Source organism: Malania oleifera, chromosome 8 (assembly GCF_029873635.1).
Source record: "Malania oleifera isolate guangnan ecotype guangnan chromosome 8, ASM2987363v1, whole genome shotgun sequence".
NCBI lineage: Eukaryota > Viridiplantae > Streptophyta > Magnoliopsida > Santalales > Ximeniaceae > Malania > Malania oleifera.
In genome coordinates, this window is record NC_080424.1 from 102698237 (window position 1) to 102717286 (window position 19050).

The 19050-nt window shown below is 34.1% G+C and overlaps 1 protein-coding gene across 2 annotated transcripts; it reads right to left on the reverse strand.

Annotated features, from left to right (window-relative positions):
• Window positions 1-1864: 1864 nt before the first annotated feature.
• On the reverse strand, window positions 1865-2718 carry LOC131161414 (snakin-2-like). Of its 2 annotated transcripts, none has more exons than XM_058117163.1 (3): window positions 2629-2718; window positions 2316-2367; window positions 1865-2225 (listed from the first exon to the last, which is right to left on the reverse strand). In XM_058117163.1, exons 1-3 carry the CDS (start codon window positions 2683-2685, stop codon window positions 2044-2046), a joined length of 291 nt encoding a protein of 96 aa, XP_057973146.1. In that variant the 5' UTR covers window positions 2686-2718; the 3' UTR covers window positions 1865-2043. The 2 variants fall into 2 exon arrangements, with proteins under 2 accessions (XP_057973146.1, XP_057973145.1); XM_058117162.1 differs by having other exon boundaries at window positions 2316-2388; window positions 2629-2686.
• Between the last annotated feature and the right edge of the window lie 16332 nt (window positions 2719-19050).

A 19050-nucleotide genomic window follows, 5' to 3' on the forward strand; every position in this document is an offset into this window, starting at 1 on the left:
GGCCTTCCAGGTAAGTAGTCTTACTTTTGATTTTGCACCAAGGCTAATTCTTGATTTATTAGGAGGGAGCTGTAGAATCAATCACTCAATTTGGTGCCACCTACAAACACACAAGGGCTCATATAAATTGAAATTTCGAATCATAAAAGTGACATGAATTTTGAAGTATTTACTTGATTTAAAGTACAAATTTTTGATGTTGGAATTTTAAATTTTAAGACTTAAAATTCATACTTTTATAATTTAATGATAATTTCATTATTTAGTTTCCAAGATTACAATTATGACCAACCAATAGGACCGTTCATTAATATCTCGAATTTGACTTTTATCTTGATTTCTAATTTATCCGACAATCAACTTTTTACAAACTAAAGTAAAGAATTTAAAATTTTTAAAGGGCACAAATTTAAAGATGTGATTGGAAGAGGATGACGAAAACATGCTCATATGTGCAATTTGGGATACAAAATTGGGACAGTGTAGCTAGGAAAAGGGCCAAACTGAGCTGGAGCATTTCAAATATGAGATGAACTCAAACTCCAATAATACATATTATATATATATATAGCCAAATGGTCAACGGTGGACCGATGGCCAATACAAAATTGTATCAAATTTTAAAGAAAAAAAAATAGTACATTAAGTGTATCTAGTACCATTGTTTATAAAGGTAAATTCACTTTAGCAGCGTTTGAGATCATAGATTTAGAGCGTCATATATATTAGATTTGTATGAAATATATTTTATTCGTTGAGAATTCCACTTGTGACTTTATCCCATATTAAAAAAAAATTGAGTAGATGATAGGTGCTTCTATACATGATTGAATACAAAAGCCAATAGACTTAAACTTTTGGGTTAATTAAGTTGGTGATCACGCATGTGTATCAAATCCACCCATCAAGTCCTCTATGTTAACATTGTCCGAATTCAATCATATTCAAATTGAAAGTTTCTATCCGATACTCCCGACTATAATATAAAGAAAAAAAAATTTATGTTACGTTTGGAAGTTTAAAATATAGACTAAGATCATTAAATTTGTATAGATTTAATCAAGACTCTAATATCTTATTTATCAAAATCTACATAAATTTAAGTAGGAGATCAAATGAAGTACGCAAATGCATGAGAGTTGTATTCTTCAAAGACAATCCCTTTGAATTAAAGCAGATTATTAATTAATTATAGGCTTAATAATACAGGTACGCGCCTTCATTATTCCAGCCAATCTCTGCTAATTAAATTGGGTGATTAATTAAGTAATTAACTATTTGTTCATCCAATCCACTGCGGCTCACAAGGATAGGATTGTCCTTTTGCCTTCCTAACTCAGTTAATCCTGTTGGAGGCTTTGATTCAATTAAAACAAAGAAAAGGTTTATTTGATATTATCTTTATTTATTTTTATTTCAGAAGAAATAGATTACGACCAAACACTCACACTTGTTATATAATATATTTTATATTTTCAGCTTTTTTGTTAATTTTTAGGTGTTCTCAGAAAACTAGCTTCTCTGCTTTTGTGTAAAAAGTTGACTTTTTCAGATTAAATTATTAACTAATCAAGATTATACAAAGTGTCCCATGTAGCCACTTGTCATGGACCCACAATACATCTCATCAATGAATGAAAGACATTTAAAAACGCCACAGGCTTCAAAATGACAAATTCACCATTTTTTCTTTTCATTTGCGGGAAAGTAAAACTGAAGAATTAAAGGAAGAGATATAAACAAATAGTATCAGTCATTCTTTTTGTGGAAGTGGCAAGCATTCAAGTGAAGAAAATCTTGAATTTAATTCAATGGCAGGATTGATATTATTTTAGGTTATTGATATAAATATTCTTTTTCATAATCTCAAATTACAAAAAATATTATTACTATAAACAACAATAAAGAATTTATTTATAAGCCCGTTTTCAACGAAATATCCAGCTGGGTGAAGGAACCCGGTCCGCCGCAAGGGCCGGGGGCGGCTCCGCCGCCGTGCCATTCCATCAGTACGGGGATGACAAGGTAAAATGGGGGTGAGAGCTAAGGGCACTTGCGCCGGTTTCCGTGGGTTTTCATGTTGGCGTAGCAGGGGCAGGTGTCGAGGTTACCGGATGTACCGGGAGGTACGCAGTTGCAACGGGCGCAGCAAGTTCCACAGGCTCTGTGGCACAGATTCGGCCTCGACGATAACTGGCACCTGGCAGTGCATGCCGCCCCGCAATCTGCCGATTCGGAGTCAAAACAGCACGTTGATGATTAGTAATAATAGTAATCCTAATTACAAACATGGATGTATTGTAGTAATTAATTACCTATGCTAGGTCCCGTCGGAGAACCAACCGGGGCGGCAGCGTTGTTGGTATTCTGCAAATTAACAAAAGTAAGCTAATTATATACTCCCCTGCATTCTTACGCTTTGATGGGCTATTTGATTATATCTCAAACACGTATCATTGTTAATTAAAAATAAAAAGCAAAATGATTTGTTAATTCTAAATCATAGAATGTGAAGAAGGTAGTAGTATTGACTTCAATTCAAAACGATATTAAATGGTTTGATGGTATTCAGGAGATGAAATTAATTAACGGTGTAACAAGCACGCAGGGAGAGGGGAAGAAAATTACAAGAAGAGAGAGGAGGAACAGAGCAATGATGATGATAAAAGCCTTGGAAATAGCCATAGCTAGCAAGAGAAGAGAATGTGAATTGTGAAATGTGATGGAAGGAAACGATGAGAGATTTGGTTTTTATAGAGCAAGTGGTGGGCAGGAGATAAGAGTAAATTAAATGCAATGCAAAGCTGGCGGGGGAAATGGAACGTTGAAAGCAGGAGACTACGCATGGTTAATGCATATTTGCCTTTTAAGCCACTGTGTGTGTGTGTGTGTGTGTGAGAGAGAGAGAGAGAGAGAGAGAGAGAGAGAGAGAGAGAGAGAGAGAGAGAGAGAGAGAGAGAATATTACAGTGCAGCACAGCTGGAGATGGAGAGCCGGCGGACCATATAGCTAGAAACAGTTGCATGCAATTGGCTTACTTCTTCTTCTTTAATTAACTTTCCACGCATAAATGCAAGCCCCGCCCTATTTAGTTTCTCTTTTAAACTAAAAAAGCTATTTATCCAGTGCATTTCTTCACACTTCAATAATCATCTACTCTCTCTCTCTCTCTCTCTCTCTCTCTCTCTCTCACACACACACACACACACACACACGCATACAATCACATATAGGGATGGCCTAACAGGTCGAACCGGCAGGTGACATGTGATCCGTCCATTTAAATCGGGCTCTAATTTAGTAGAAGGTGACCCGTTTATAAATCAGTCAACCCAATCCATTTAATACAGTTTAGGCTGGTACGATTTATGTTTTTTGTTAAGAAATTAATAAAAAAATAAATAAAAGTGTTATTTTTAATATATATATATATATATCACTTTATATGAAATGTTTTAAAAAATTAAAATAAATAAATTATATTTTTAAACATGTTCTTAACAGGTATCTGCTTATGACCCGTTTATTAAACAGACATGTTTAAGTTTATAATTTAGTCACCGTTAGTAAATGGGTCAATCGAAACCTGAGCCTGTTTAACCCCTACCAGTTTACAACCCTGCCCAAATCCGACTTGCTAACCTGTTTTACAAACACACACAAAAGTGTTTAGAAATATAAATTTTAGATGTTAGATTTGAATTTTGATAAATTTTAAGATAATTTTATATTATATCTTATTCAAATCAAATAAAAATTCAAATTCATTGCTTCTCCAAACATAGGATGTAAGTTTTCAAAATTCCACCAATAATATAATATTTCAAGTATTTAAATTTTGGTACATTAATTAATACCCCTTCACAAATTAACAATAGGAACCCAATAATATTTTAAGAATTAATTATTTTATCATCTCCTTAACACACACATAAATTACAATAATGATACCAAGAAATTCATTTCAATGGTTTTATTCTTTTTGGGAGGACAACCTAATTTTTGAGATATTTGAGAAAAAATCATCTTTGGTGATTGTGTTTGCATTTTTTAGTGATAAATTACAAAATATAAATTCCCACACAATATTTATATATACTATTAGTCCTAGTAGCCTTTTCTAGAGTTTCCAAAAAAAAATTTGTATGTATAAAATTTTGAAGGATTGCCTAATAATAAATTAACAAAAGAGCATAATTGTCATGCCCCGAACAAGTCCAGTGGGGCCCGGGGTATGATGTGATCCAAACACTTGTGTATGATACCATAACCTTAATCACGCGGCGGAAAAATAAATAAATAAACATCCTCAATAATATATCAGAGTTCTATCAAAAAATTTCCAAACATCCAGTATTCATATATACATATCAGAAAGTTAAAAACATAAACCCAAAAATATACCCAAGATCTGTACCCTCTCACAAAAATGTTATGCCAACAAACCCAGCCCCGAGCTCGCTAAGCTCGATCATGCGGAGGTCTTGAAAAAGATTAATTGTATAACGGGTGAAACACATCTTAGTAAGACGAAATAGATTAATACTAGTGTGTGGCTATCATGAGTTTAGTGTATACAAAATATCATAAGTTGTTAATTAACCACAGTTATAAAATCATTTTTAGACCATAGTTACACACACACACACACACACACACACACACACACAACTATTTATAAGCGAAAGTTCCCAAGAATAAAGGAGATTACACGCCTATACATGTAGCTACCCTCTGCTCTAATACATTATGCGGCTTGGTATGGTTACAACTGATACCTATTAGGGCACTCACCTTTCTTAGCAAGCCCTTAGGCGGAAAGTTTACTTCGTCCCAAATACATATAATACTACTATATTTAATACATTTAATACTTTATTAATTTACTTTATATGTTGTATCTCTGTAAAACCTAACTCTTCATAATCTCTGTTTTCACATGCTCTGCTCTCCTATAACATACTCTGTTATCACATTTCACATCCTCTGTTTTCATATATTTTGTATTCACATACACAGTTCTGTATTTACATGCACTATTCTATTATACCTTGGTTACATTTACAATTATGAATTTAAACACACTGTTAGATGGATAAAAATCGACATGCTTCCCCCCATGACGGGTTGTGCAGCCCGTAGGCTGGACTTAACCCTGGTCAGCCTACTAGAGTTAAATCAATTCCCAACCATACATTGCAATTTAACATTAATATTCTGCTCTCCTTAAACAATTCTAAATATAATATAATCCCAACGCATTTCAGTATTTCAACATATTCTACATATTTCATAACTTAACATTGTATTTTCATTTTTCCTCATGCCACACATTTGAATAATACACATATTTATATAACTACTGAAATAATAAGTTAATCCATGTTCATTATCTATTTTACTGAAAATATATGTTAAATTATCTCCACAATTTATCTAATATTCAAAATAAGCGTTAGTAAGAAAAACGGAGATAATTAACTCTACTCACTTTGACTAATTTTAGAAAATATAAAACAATTCCAACCAATCATTTCAACGAGTCAAATTATCTAGAGAAACCATTACTTAAATCTTGTAGCCTTTTTATTTACTTTAATTAGTTCATTTTCGAAAATAATAGCTATGAACACAACCTTAGGCTCCAAAACCCTCAATTTAAATGGTTGGCTTTCAAAACTTGCATGATAATCATATACATACACATATAATTTCCATTTTAACCGGTAGAATTTATAAAACAACTGGCTTAATCTATTCCCCTGACCTGTTTTTCGAAGTTCTGCCTAAAATGAACGGGAGATGAAAACTCTAACTTTACAAAACTGCCGTCTTAACTTATCCAGCAACCTAAGAAAGATGATCAGAGAGTGAGAGTGGCTTCGGGTGAGCATAGAAGTGAGAGAAAATCACATGAGGGATGAGAGAGAGAGAGAGAGAGAAGTGAATTTTTAATAAAAATGACCTAACATCTATTTATAAACAGGCTATCCCTGAGCGAAACGATCAATGGTTTCCTATAGCCGTCGATAGTTTGCCATATTTCCCCTTTTTAAAAAACCCTCGGTAGTTTAAACCGTTGACGGTTTGGTGTTGAACCAAACCATCTCCATCCTTTTTTTTCATTTTCCCTTTTCTTTATTTATTTTAATTTATTTTTCTTTTATTTTCTGAGTTCGGGTTATTACATTCTTCCCTCCTTACAAAATTTCGTCCTCGAAATTTGTGAACCGATAATTTTGTTTAGATTCTATTATTAACGAACCACCTCATATGTAACAAAACTCAAAATCTCAATATAAAATATAACATAATAAATAGAAAAGTCAACCTGAACCCGTGGGTAACGAGGACACCTATCAATTACAGTAAAAACCTAAGCAGCAGTAAGTATAAAATCTCAAACATCCAATCATAAAACATAATACTAGAGTTTACTACATCATCAAAATAATATTTTATATACAACCTCCAAAATATCAAAATAACCCTAGGATCATACAACAAAAATAATCCTAATCTTAGTACAAAACCTTACCCTCCTAGTGGGGTAACTTAATAAGCTCAACGGCGGCCATGACCCTCCGGTCTCTCAGGGTCTCCTGAAAAATTAATTAAGTTCGGGGGTGAGACACATCTCAGTAAGAAAAAATAAACTAAATACAGCTGTGTGACAACATGAGTATATAATGCAGTTATACATATACAATACATTTCACATATCTGTAATCATTCCTCATAACATAATGAATCATCATATACTTTTATATTTTTCTAGTAACTCATATCATTCATAAATCGTCTGTTATATCTAATAATACTGAAAACATACCCAGGATGAATAGTCAGCTCATGTCATGTATTATCCCTCATGACGGGTTGTGCAGCCCTAAGGCGGGAACTAACAATGGTTGGTCGACGACTGCCGAGTCAAGAATGTCTGTAAGTACGATGGGCCTGCCACACCCTGGTTTGGACTGCCAGGTGGACGTGTACAACTCTATACTTGAAGCCACATTGACTATCCATCTCTCAGCCCCTCGTGGGGTGGTTAGCATAAGTTTGAACATAGATATCTGATCTATATAGCTACGGTATCGAGCTCCTAAAACTGAACTAAACTAACATCCAAATTTTGATAGCATATAATACATGATAATATAGCATCTTTCATAATTTCATAATTGCGGCCTTGTGTCGAACATTTCATAATTATGGTCTCGTGCCAAACATTTTATAATTACGGCCTCATGCCGAACATTTCATAATTATGGCCTCGTGCCGAACATTTCATAAATACGGCCTCGTGCCAAACATTTCATAAATACGGCCTCGTGCCGAACATTTCATAACATTCTAAAAATAAATCAATTATCATGTATTTCAAAATCATCATATGCTGCATTGTTACGTAATTCCTGATAACATGTTTATTCGTAAAATTGCCGTAACGTAATACATTTCATGAAAAATAATACTCATGCCACACAATGCTGAATTAAATCATACGTTCCATATAAAATCGTAATTCCTGTATACAACAGTATTTTTCCAAATATACATTTAATCCATAATACTAGTATATAATACATGTTTTTCTAAAAATAATTTCCTCATACATAATGATAATTTGCGTAGAAAATAATTACTTTAGTTTATTCTCTTACCTTACTATAGAGAAAGCCCCTAAAATATGCTAGTCTAACACTTGTAGGATTTCCTAATCAATACCCTGAAAACGAAAACTCCCAATATTAAAATTCAGTATTTTCACTTGTATATCATTTCCTATAACTACCGTAAAATCAAATTCGACATAAAAAAATTTTACCTCAACTTAGGGATGATTTTCAATGGAGTTCCACCAACGATCCGCTCCGGCAGATATGCAGAGAACTTCTCCAGGAGCGTCGTGGTGGCTTCAGATCGTCGATCTGGCGAGCGACGGAGCCAGAATCGAAGAGAGAAGAGAGAGAGAGAGAGAGAGTTTTTTTTGTAAATTTTGACATTTAAATTCGGGTTTTTGATATTTATAGGATTGGATTCATCGACGAGCCACGTCATCTCGCCGACGAGTCCTTCAATAATTTCGTCGACGAAACCCACTCCTCATCGACGAAATTCAGACTGCTCAAAAACCTCTCTCGGTATTTCCTCGTCGACGAATCTTGCCTTCGTCGACGAGGTCCTCTTATACCCTCGTCCACGAATACCCTGTGTTCCTCCTTCTATTACCGTTTCTATTTCTCTTCCTCTTTATTATTTAAATTTCATTGTTATTCGGGTTGTCACACCATACCACATATTTTAGTATACTCTACAACTATAAAGAACTACATTGATCTAAAATCAGAAATAACTATTGCTTATCTCATAACATAAACTTATTACCTACTCCTGCGCCACGGACAATGTCCGCTCCAGTCAGGATCATTGTGTACACACGTGCCAGATCGCGTCAAGGTACATGATTGTTTCCTCGAATATGGTTAGGTGTAGGTGCATTAGCCAGCAGTTCACAGTAATTTCTTGTAAAGTGCCCTGGCTTACCGCACCAATAGCATTCGACACTACCAACTAGGCAGTCACCCTATGCCTCCTATTACATCTGCGGCATACAGGGTAGGACGAATCATCTGGATAACCATTATAACCTTGATCTCTCATCTCCTACCTCAGGCCCACATTGTCCCTTTCTCTCTTCCACGAACCTTGACTTGCCTTAGCTTGAAAACTGGTAGGTATAGGCCTCTTTCTCTACTCTGATGGCTCTGTACCGCCCTGCAAGCTCTTCTCTAGTACCGAGGGCTTATCCACCAAATCTGAGAAGTTCTGGACCTGGAACCCCACCACCTACTCAAAGATCCTCCATCGCAGACCTTTCTCGAACCTTTTTTCCTTCCTCGCCTCATCATTTTGTCTCTGCGAATTTCCATGCCAAGTATTTTCTTTGTTTTACCAAGATCTTTCATCTCAAACTCTTGATTTAATTGACTTTTCAACTTGTTGATTTATTCCCTATTCTTTGAAGCTATCAACATATCATCAACATACAAGAGTAAATATATAAAAGATCCATTTTGTAGTCTGCAAAAATAAACACAATGATCATGTTTATTTCTGATGTACTTCTGACCCATCATAAACTGATGAAATCGTTTGTACCACTGTCTTGGAGACTATTTTAAACCATACAACGATTTACCTAGTTTACATACCCAATTTTCTTTTCCAACAATCCTGAAATCCATCTGGCCGAGTCATATAGATTTCTTCTTCCAAATCACCACGTAAAAATGTAGTTTTTACATCGAGCTGAACTAGTTCAAGATCAAATTGGGCTACCAAAGCCAACAAGATTTGAATGGAAGAATGTTTCACAACTAGAGAAAATACCTCATTATAATCAATGCCTTCCTTCTGTACATAGTCCTTAGCTACCAATTTAGCTTTGAAGCGAACATTATTTGCATCTGGAAATCCTTCTTTCTTTACATAAACTCATTTGCAACCAATTGTTTTCTTACCCTTGGGCAGCTGGGCTAGCTCCCAAGTTTGATTCTGATGAAGAGACTGCATTTCTTCATCCATCACTCTTTTCCACTCGTCTAATTCAGAGTTCCTCATTGCTTCTCTGAAAGTGTAAGGAACATTATCATCCACAACTGGAAGTACGTAGGCCATCATATTAGTATACCGAGCAGGTTTTCGAATTTCTCGTCTTGGCCTCTGAGAAACAATTGATTCTTATTACTGTGAAGATTCTCGAATTGAAATTTTTAGTTCTTGTACACTATTCCCCACCGTAACTGGAGAGTTACCTTGCGTAGTCTTATTTATCACTCGGTTTCTCAAAATTGTCTCAACCTCCACCTGTTGTTGAGTACCACTGGTCTTCTCTTCAATTAATGACTCTTTACGTATTGTTTTCTTTATCATCGTAAGTTCATCAAAAGTCACATCCCTGCTTAAAATTAATTTTTTTTGTCTCTAGACACGAAAGATGGTATCCTTTGACTTCTACACTTATCCCCAAGAATATTTCTTTCTTGGCTCTTGGATCCAACTTAGATTCTTCAACATAATAATAAGTCATAGTATCAAATACTTGTAAAGAATTATAATTACTAGTAGGCTTTCCAGACCATACCTCATAGGGTGTTTTTCCCCTATTGCAGATGATAGTAGACGATTGATAAGATGACACGCATATCTAACAGCCTCAGCCCAAAACCTTTTGTTTAACCCAGCATTAGACAACATACATCGAACTTTCTCCAGTAAAGTCCAATTCATGCGCTCTGCCACCCCATTCTGATGTGGTGTATCTCGATCTGTGAAGTGTCGGGCAATACCTTCATCCTAACATACCTTCATAAATGGGTCAGTCGTGTATTCACCACCATTATCTGATCTAAGCCGTTTAATCTTTCTGCCAGTTTGAGTCTCAACTAATTTTTTCCACTTAAGGAAAATATCACACACTTTATTTTTATGCTTCATAGAATACACCCAAAATCTTCTGAAAAAATCATCAATGAAAGTGACAAAATAATGCATACCACCTAACGAAGCCGTTTTTGTGGCCCCCCATATATCTGTATGGATGTATTCTAAAATACCTTCAGTCTGGTGGATAACAGTGCCAAATTTCACTCTAATATGTTTTTCCAGAATGTAATGCTCACAAAATTCAAGTTTGCACACGTTTACACCCTTTAATAAACCTCGCTTAACTAATTGTTGCAAAGATTTTTCTCCTACATGTGGTAATCGCATATGTCATAACCTAGTTGTATCTGAACCTGCATCTTTTTTAGAAACAACGGCTGCTAAGCTAATAACTGTACTACCTATAAATAATACAAGTTATTTTTCCTTATTCCTTTCATCACCAACAACGCACCTGATTTAATCTTTAAGGTTCTATCTTTCAAAGTGATAGTGAACTCTTTAGATTTTAAGGCACCCAATGAAATCAGATTTTTCTTTAGGCTTGGAACATACCTAACATTAGTCAAGGTCTTAAAAGTTCCATCTTGACATTTCAACTATATTGATCCTATTCTAGTTGTTTTACAAGTATTATCATTTCCCATAAAAACAACCCCACCATCTAATTCTTCACAATTAGAAAACCATTCCCTATTGGGACACATGTGATAAGAACAACTAGAATCCAAAATCCACTCACCAAAATAATGTGACGAAGATGTTCCAACAAGAGAAAAATCTGACTCACTTCCATCATCATTGGCTATATTGGCATTAGAATGCGCTTTGCCCTTATTCTTCGGCTGTAATTTAGGGGCAATCTTTCTTCCAATGCCCTCTCTCATGACAAAAGGCACATTCATCTTTAGTAGGTCTCTCACAAGATTTACTCCTCCCATGAGATTTACTCTTCTTTCTAGGCATACGATTCTAAGAACGACACATGTGATAGGAACAACTAGAATCCAAAATCCACTCACCAAAATAATGTGACAAAGATGTTCCAACAAGAGAAAAATCTGACTCACTTCCATCATCATTGACTATATTGGCATTAGAATGTGCTTTGCCCTTATTCTTCAGCTGTAATTTAGGGGCAATATTTCTTCCAATGCCCTCTCTCATGACAAAAGACGCATTCATTTTTAGTAGGTCTCTCACGAGATTTACTCCTCCCATGAGATTTACTCTTCCTTCTAGGCATACGATTCTGAGAACGTCCCCTTATTGTTAGTACTTCTATTGTTTCCTTATGGATCCTCTGATCCTTCTTTCTGCATTCATTACTAATCAATGTAATACAAATAACATCATAAGTAATATTTATATTTCCCATACAATAAAGTGGTGGTCAAATATCACGCCCCGGACCTAGAAATGGGACCTAGGGGTGAAAAGTAACCTAACCTGTCCTTGTATCAAACAAATAATCCATAGATACAGCACAAAGGATGAAGGTCCGGCCCCGTGGGGTTCTCAGGTACCCTAAACACATCCAAATACAATCATATATGCAGCGGAAAAAGGTTATTCTATGTAATAACCAAAAAAAAAATGAATAATAATGATGGTAATTTAGTTAGTATCAAAACGAAAGTATTTCTCTGTTAGGATCCTTGATTCTATGTTTGATGCCTAAGAAAGACCTTGTCTAAGTGAGTGCTCAGAGACCATTGCGGCTCAGTCGCTCCCTGGAGGTCGGTCTAGTTAAAATGGAATTTTATAGGATAAAACAGGGTAGACACTGTTTATATATGTAAATAAGTACATAAAATAATGTTTTGACTGACATAATTTGTAAAAATATACGAAAAAATAATAATAATTTAGGTATCCTATGCGGGGCCCACAAAACTGTATGGGGCTCACATGAGTCCCGAAGCCATATAGAGGTTTACACGAGTCTCGAAACTATGTAGGACGCATAAAATCGTATGAGGATTATTCGAGTTACGTAGGATCCATTTAGGTCTCAAAGTTGTGTGGGGCCCACAATACCATGCGGGGCCCACATGAGTTTTTAAAATTCAAATTTAATTCTTATTCAAAAATAAATAATAAAATAAATAAATATTAAAAATAGTTTAAAAGTAGTAACAATGATAATAATAATGATTAAGAAAAATAATAAAATAATAAAATAATTAATTAACTAATTGATTAATTAATTAGGTAAGTAATTAATTAAAAATTTATTTAATGGGAATGGTGGCAACCACTCCCACATGGCCTCCATCCCTATCTCATACTCAACCCATACCTTGCCCATCCTTTACCCATTCTTTAATTTTAAAAAAATTATAATTTCACCCCTTTCCCCACACTTTTACAAATTTCATTTCTTCCCCAAAATTTTCCTATAAATAGGGAGCTCTCAACCTTCATTTTTCACAACAATTTTCCAAGGAAGAGAAGGATTAGTGAGTGAAAGAATTTGTGGTGGAGAGAGAATTTTGGAGTAAGTTCTCACTCACCCACTCTTTCCAATCACATCTCTTAGAGATAGTTACAATGTTCGTAGCACAAGGTAAAAGAAGAAGGTAAGTAAATTTGATTATGTTAGTTTCTTTTTTATTTAAAATTCATACCCAAGTTTATTTTGTAAGTAAATTTCAATTATGTTACTTAGTTCCATAAAATTTCCACGAGTTTATTTTTACGTATATTTAATTATACCAATTCTATCTTTAATATACTTGTATTTATTTTTGAGTTAAAAAATGTTATAATCCCCTTGGGTAAATTTTCAGCATTTCTTTTTATAAAAAAAAATTATATATATTTTTAACACAAAAATTGTGTGGCATGAGTTTATTTTTATGTTGCAATTTTTATGAAAATATGAGTAAAGATAAGATTTTTACAAGATTATTTTAAATTACATAAATTATAATAAGATAATTTTCAAACCCTTTATGGCAAAGTAAGTTCAAAGTTACAGATGCTCGGTACCGCAACTTAAAGTTTAAACGAATTAAAATGTACCCACACTGTTTACAGAGTGTTTGTTTATATTAGTGGATTTCTCCTGAGTGCACACCTAATTCCGAATCAGGACTTAATAAGGAAAATCTCACTTAAAGTTTACGTACGTTGATTTAGTTTGGTCGGCCAGCCAGCTAAGTCCAGTATTCGGACCACACAACTCAGTCATGGGGGTAAACATAACTTATGACAAATAGGCCTAAGGGTGATTTTTACAATATGTGTTTATACATATTTAATTACGTGTACAAAGTTACTGATGATTTGAAGGAAAAGTGTAAGTTTACATGAAAAAGATCATTCTAGTGCTTAAATGATGATCTAAGGAATATGTATAAGGAAAAGTATATGTATGTTTATCATTAAATATTTTTACAGTTTTAAAGTTAAAAGTTTAATTTAACAGTTATAGTATATGATTATAAAATTTTATTGTTGTAATTAATGGTAAAAGTTTTATGTAGTAATTTTTAAATTAATATTTATTCTAAAAGCAGTATTGAAGTTATAGAATTAAATATTGTTTTACGAAATTTTTTAAAAACTCATTTTGGCCACACACTAATAATAATTGTATTTACTTACTGAGCGTCGTCTCACTCCAATCATATTTTTATTTCAGATAACTCTGAAGGGCATGTCGGAAATCAGGCTTAGCAAGCATACGGGTGGGGATTAGAAAAATAAATATTGATTAGAAATATTAGTATGATTTCAGATATTTATGTTTGTGTAATTTTTCTTCTTTTGAAATAAATGATTGTAATATGGATAATTAGAGCTCTGGTTTAATAATAATTGAGTTTATTTACTTCCGCTGTAAATTAGTAGTAAAAAGTTAATATCTCAGACCTTCGGGGTTGGGGTATTACATTCTATATATACATATGCAGTACCATACCAGAGTCTATACAAGAGCTGACATAAGGCTCTATCAAAACGTACAAACGAGTGCCCACACACATCTCAAAATGGCAACCCACCAAAATACAGTCCTAGCATTTACCCACTGCTAAACGCAGTACACCGGCCACTACGCTCCCTACACTAGGACGCTAGTTTTGGTTACTCGAAGGACCTGTAAAAATGTACGTATATCAGGGATGAGACACCTCTCAGTAAAGAAGAACACAGGTTATATCGGTGTGTGGCATTTGAGTGTTATCATGATGCAACATACACGCAGTTAAATGCAATTTAGTACTAGTTTATACAGTGCATACACGCACACATACACATACATATGATCAGAAAATCCTGGTGTCGTCACACCCTTCGGCCCGAAGTCGGCCCGTGACACACGACGTTGGACCTTAGCCAACCCGCGAACACGGCGCCACCGGCACATGGCTAGTCCCCGACTCCCATGGTATCGTACCGGCGCTAACTGGTGGATCCACACCCTTCGGCCTGATCTGCCGGAATAGGCTCACGTCCTCGGATATAGAACCAGACACTCTCCGTACCCGGAACAATTTTGGAACCGCATTCCTACTAGCATTTCAACATATTACACACATGCATGCTCATATAACCAAACAAACCACACTCATTTGGTAATCTAAATCATGGTTTTTCAAACACATACAGTTTAAACAAGTCAAGGCATGGCCATCCCAATAATCTAGTATAAATCAACATATATGCTCGGTTTTCAACAAAACCAGGGATGCAGCCCGTCGCTTCCTTTTCCCAAAACTATAATAATGAAAAACCCATAGTTTTCCTAGTTAGATCCCCCCAAATGAGTAGCCAAAACACATACAGGACCATGGACCACAGTTCCACTGAGTCCGATTTCAAAAATAATCAATATAAACATAGTCTCCTTACCTTTTCCCCGAATAACAAATCCTGAACTCAAAGGTCCCTGAACAGTGAACCGAGTTCCAAAACCTACAAATCACAGTACAGAATATACTCACAAGACTATTTCCTACAAAACTACCAGATCAGAATTGAAAACCGAGTCTTACCACAATTTTTCGCCAAAACCCAAAAATCTCTGAAATGAGATTCCAATCCATAAAACTTGTAGAGAATCCTTCCACAATCCTCGTGGTAACTTCAGATTCACGATTCCAGCAACGATTGACGAAGAAATCTAGAGAGAAGGAGTGTAAAGAGAGTTCTAGAGAGAGAGAGAGAGAGATATTTGAAGTTTCTTAATGAAAAAGTAATGACAATTCTATTTATATCACCTTTGACCTTGGCAAACTCGTCGACGAAATGGTGCCTTCGTCGATGAGGCCGTATAGTCTTCTCGTCAACGAGACGGGGAATTCGTCGACGAATCTTGATATTCCCGGTTTTTCGAAAGTCCTCAGCTTCTCCTCGTCGACGAGTCTCTGAATTTCGTCGACGAGAAGGACAAAAACTTCGTTGATAAAATCTTACTTCGTTGACGAGGCCTACTCTTTTACCAAAATGCCCCTCTCTTTAAATATTTAAACCCACTTATCACGGTTCGGGTTCCTACATCAAATGTTCATACTCATCAAGAAGAGAATTCAGTAACAATATGACTTTATCCTTATCTTTCACTTTTTCATCCAAATTTAACAAATCGGCCAAAATTTTATTGAAAACATTTATGTGGTCATTAATCGAAATACTTGGTTGATACTGGAAGCGAAACAATTTCTTTTTCAAATAGAGCCGATTTTCCAAAATCTTGGTCATAAATGTATCTTCCAATATCTTTCATAATTTCTTTGGAGATATCTCCCTCATGACACAATTTTTCTGATTTTTAGCGAGACACAGTCGAATCGTACCACATGCCTGACGATTGATCTTTTTCCAATTTCTGTCACTCATATCTACTAGTTTATTATCCAAAGCAATACTAGTTCTTGTTGATATTGCTATATACAAAAATTATTGGTACCATCAAATTTCTCCACCTCAAACCGAGCATTAGCTATCGTCTTCAATAATGATGTCAAAGCTGAAGGGCTTGGAGTTCGTGTGGACAGAGTTTCTTCTACTGCTGCACTAGTTTCTGCCATCTTCTATATATTTAATAACAAACAACAAAACAAAAGGCCTAGGATGAATAGTACGTACCAACTGTGTCTACTATGTTTTATCTTATAAAATTTCACTTTGACGAGGCTAACCTCTAGGGAGCGACTGAGCCATAATGGTCTCTTAGCACTCGCTTAGACAAGGTCTTTCTTAGGCATCAAACATAGAATCAATGATCCTAACAGAGGAACACCTCTATATCCACACTATTCAACCTAGCTCTGATACCAATTGTTGTGTCGAGCACCCCACTTATGCCAAATACCAATACTACAACTATTGTTATTGAATATATAAGAAACTAAAGTAATGGAGAAACTAATAATAAAACAGTAAAAAGAACAAGACAAGAAATTAATGAGGTTCGGTATAGAATTACCTACGTCCTTGAGCACCAACGATCAATCCACTACTTCTTGAATAATACAAATGAAGAGTTGAACTCTTTATTAATCTTCAACCTCAAGTCCAAAAAATATTTCTCTCCAATGTGGGACAAGTAATACAAAAAATTCAAAACAACTTTTTATACTAATGAGGAACTATTCTACCAATGTGAGATAGAAAACAACACCTCCGACACAATTGAGTTGCCTTTTTAGTTGCCTTTTGAAAATGCCAATTCCCTCATTAATTGAAGACGAATCTTTAACACATATTATATAATTTAGTATGCGTCAAAGATAAAAAGGACACAACAATTATTTTTTAAAATCTCATCTGGCATATTGACAATAAATTAATGAAATAACACAACTAGCTTAAAAATATAATATCAAAAACAGATTTTTAAATGCCAAATATCAAAAAATAAAATAAAAAATTGTACCTTTTATTTTATTTTATTTTGACAAATAAGAGATTGATTGGGCACGCATGGATTGCAAAACTTTTTAGGGGCATTTTCCTCGTTGTTTAGAGATAAACCTAAACGATGACTCCCCCAACCACCGTCTGATTGCCTAGTGGACCCCATGCATGTATGCGAATGCTATCACTTCATTTTGAGGTTGGAATTCGAATTTTATGAAATTTAATTAAATATCAATTGAATATCGCTTTATATTTTATTTAAGTTTGTATATACGAGAAAAATTATATATATTTGTTGACAAAAATGTAACTTGGTGTTTTTTTTTTAATAATGCGAGAATTTCAGCTATTATCGCGTCACTTTGAACAATATGGTGCGACGCCAAATCCAAATGGTGAAAATCATTCGCATATTGACGCACCACTGGTAATTCATCGGTATAATACTTCAAAAGAGGAATCAAACTCATGACTTTAGAATTACCAAAGTCACAAGTCACTTTTATCACTTGGTATTACCTGGATTCAATTAAGAAAGGAAAATTAGGCCATTTTAGAAGATCAATGTCGTTATTTGTTGGATTCCTTGAACGGATGAAATTACATCAAATAAGAGGTCCTGCCATACTATGGGAAGGTTTTATCATGTAAGACTCATATGAGACACTCACTATTTGAAGTGATTTTGTTGGTTCGGGAGCTTGGATTGGAGGACTAAGGTGGTCCTCCATGAAATTTTTTTTTTTCTAATTAACATAAATATTAATATTTTAATATACATTGTAAATATTGTATAGTTAAAAAATAAACTAATTTTTAATTAATATTAACCATTTAATATTTTTGATATTTTAAATTAATAAATTAATAAATATTTTTTTAATTAATATTTTTAATTCCCATATTAATTGTTTCTAGTTCAAATTTTAGATATTTCCCATTTAAAAATTAATTAAAACTCTATAAAATTAATATCTTTAATCAACATTTTATATATCTTTTCTAGTACAAAAATTAATATTTATGCTAATTTAAAATTTTAATTATATTTTCTCAACAATTTATTATTTTAAATATATTAATAGAGTGCGATTATATTATATTATAGGAGCATTAATGTTCAAAAGTTAAAATAGTAAAAAGATAATTTGATCTAAAAATTAGAATTCTGACAAAACTTACTCATGGGATAAAGCCAATGAGAGTAAAATATCGATGTTTCGGATTCCTATTATTCTCAAGAATGTGAAAGCATATGGGTCAGGTCAAATCCTCATGTCCAAACAAACATGGGAATGTAATGTCATGAACATCATATTTCGAAGAATCTTGAAAAATATTGCAAAACAAATATACGTTAAAATGTTATATGGGCAAAACATCATCGCATATGTGATAGTTATAATTGTAATGAAGTTTTTATATTTCAAAATTTTAAATTAGTTCTTCATAATCTAAACGTGGTTCAAGGATTGCCCTAATTTCAGCCTAGTTTTTTTCTCTTGGTTCTCTTTTTTTTTTTTTTGTGAAAAAAAAAAAAAAATACTGTTGCATTGAATCATCCTAATTATATGAGAATACATAATGTGATTGTGGGCTACTGATATAAATGCCTACCTAAAATTCATTAACTTGTGTACTCTGTATTATTGCAAACCTTGTTTCATCACAAAGCTTGCATGCATAAAAAAAAAAACTAACAAAAAAATGTCACCTCCTCCCATGCAT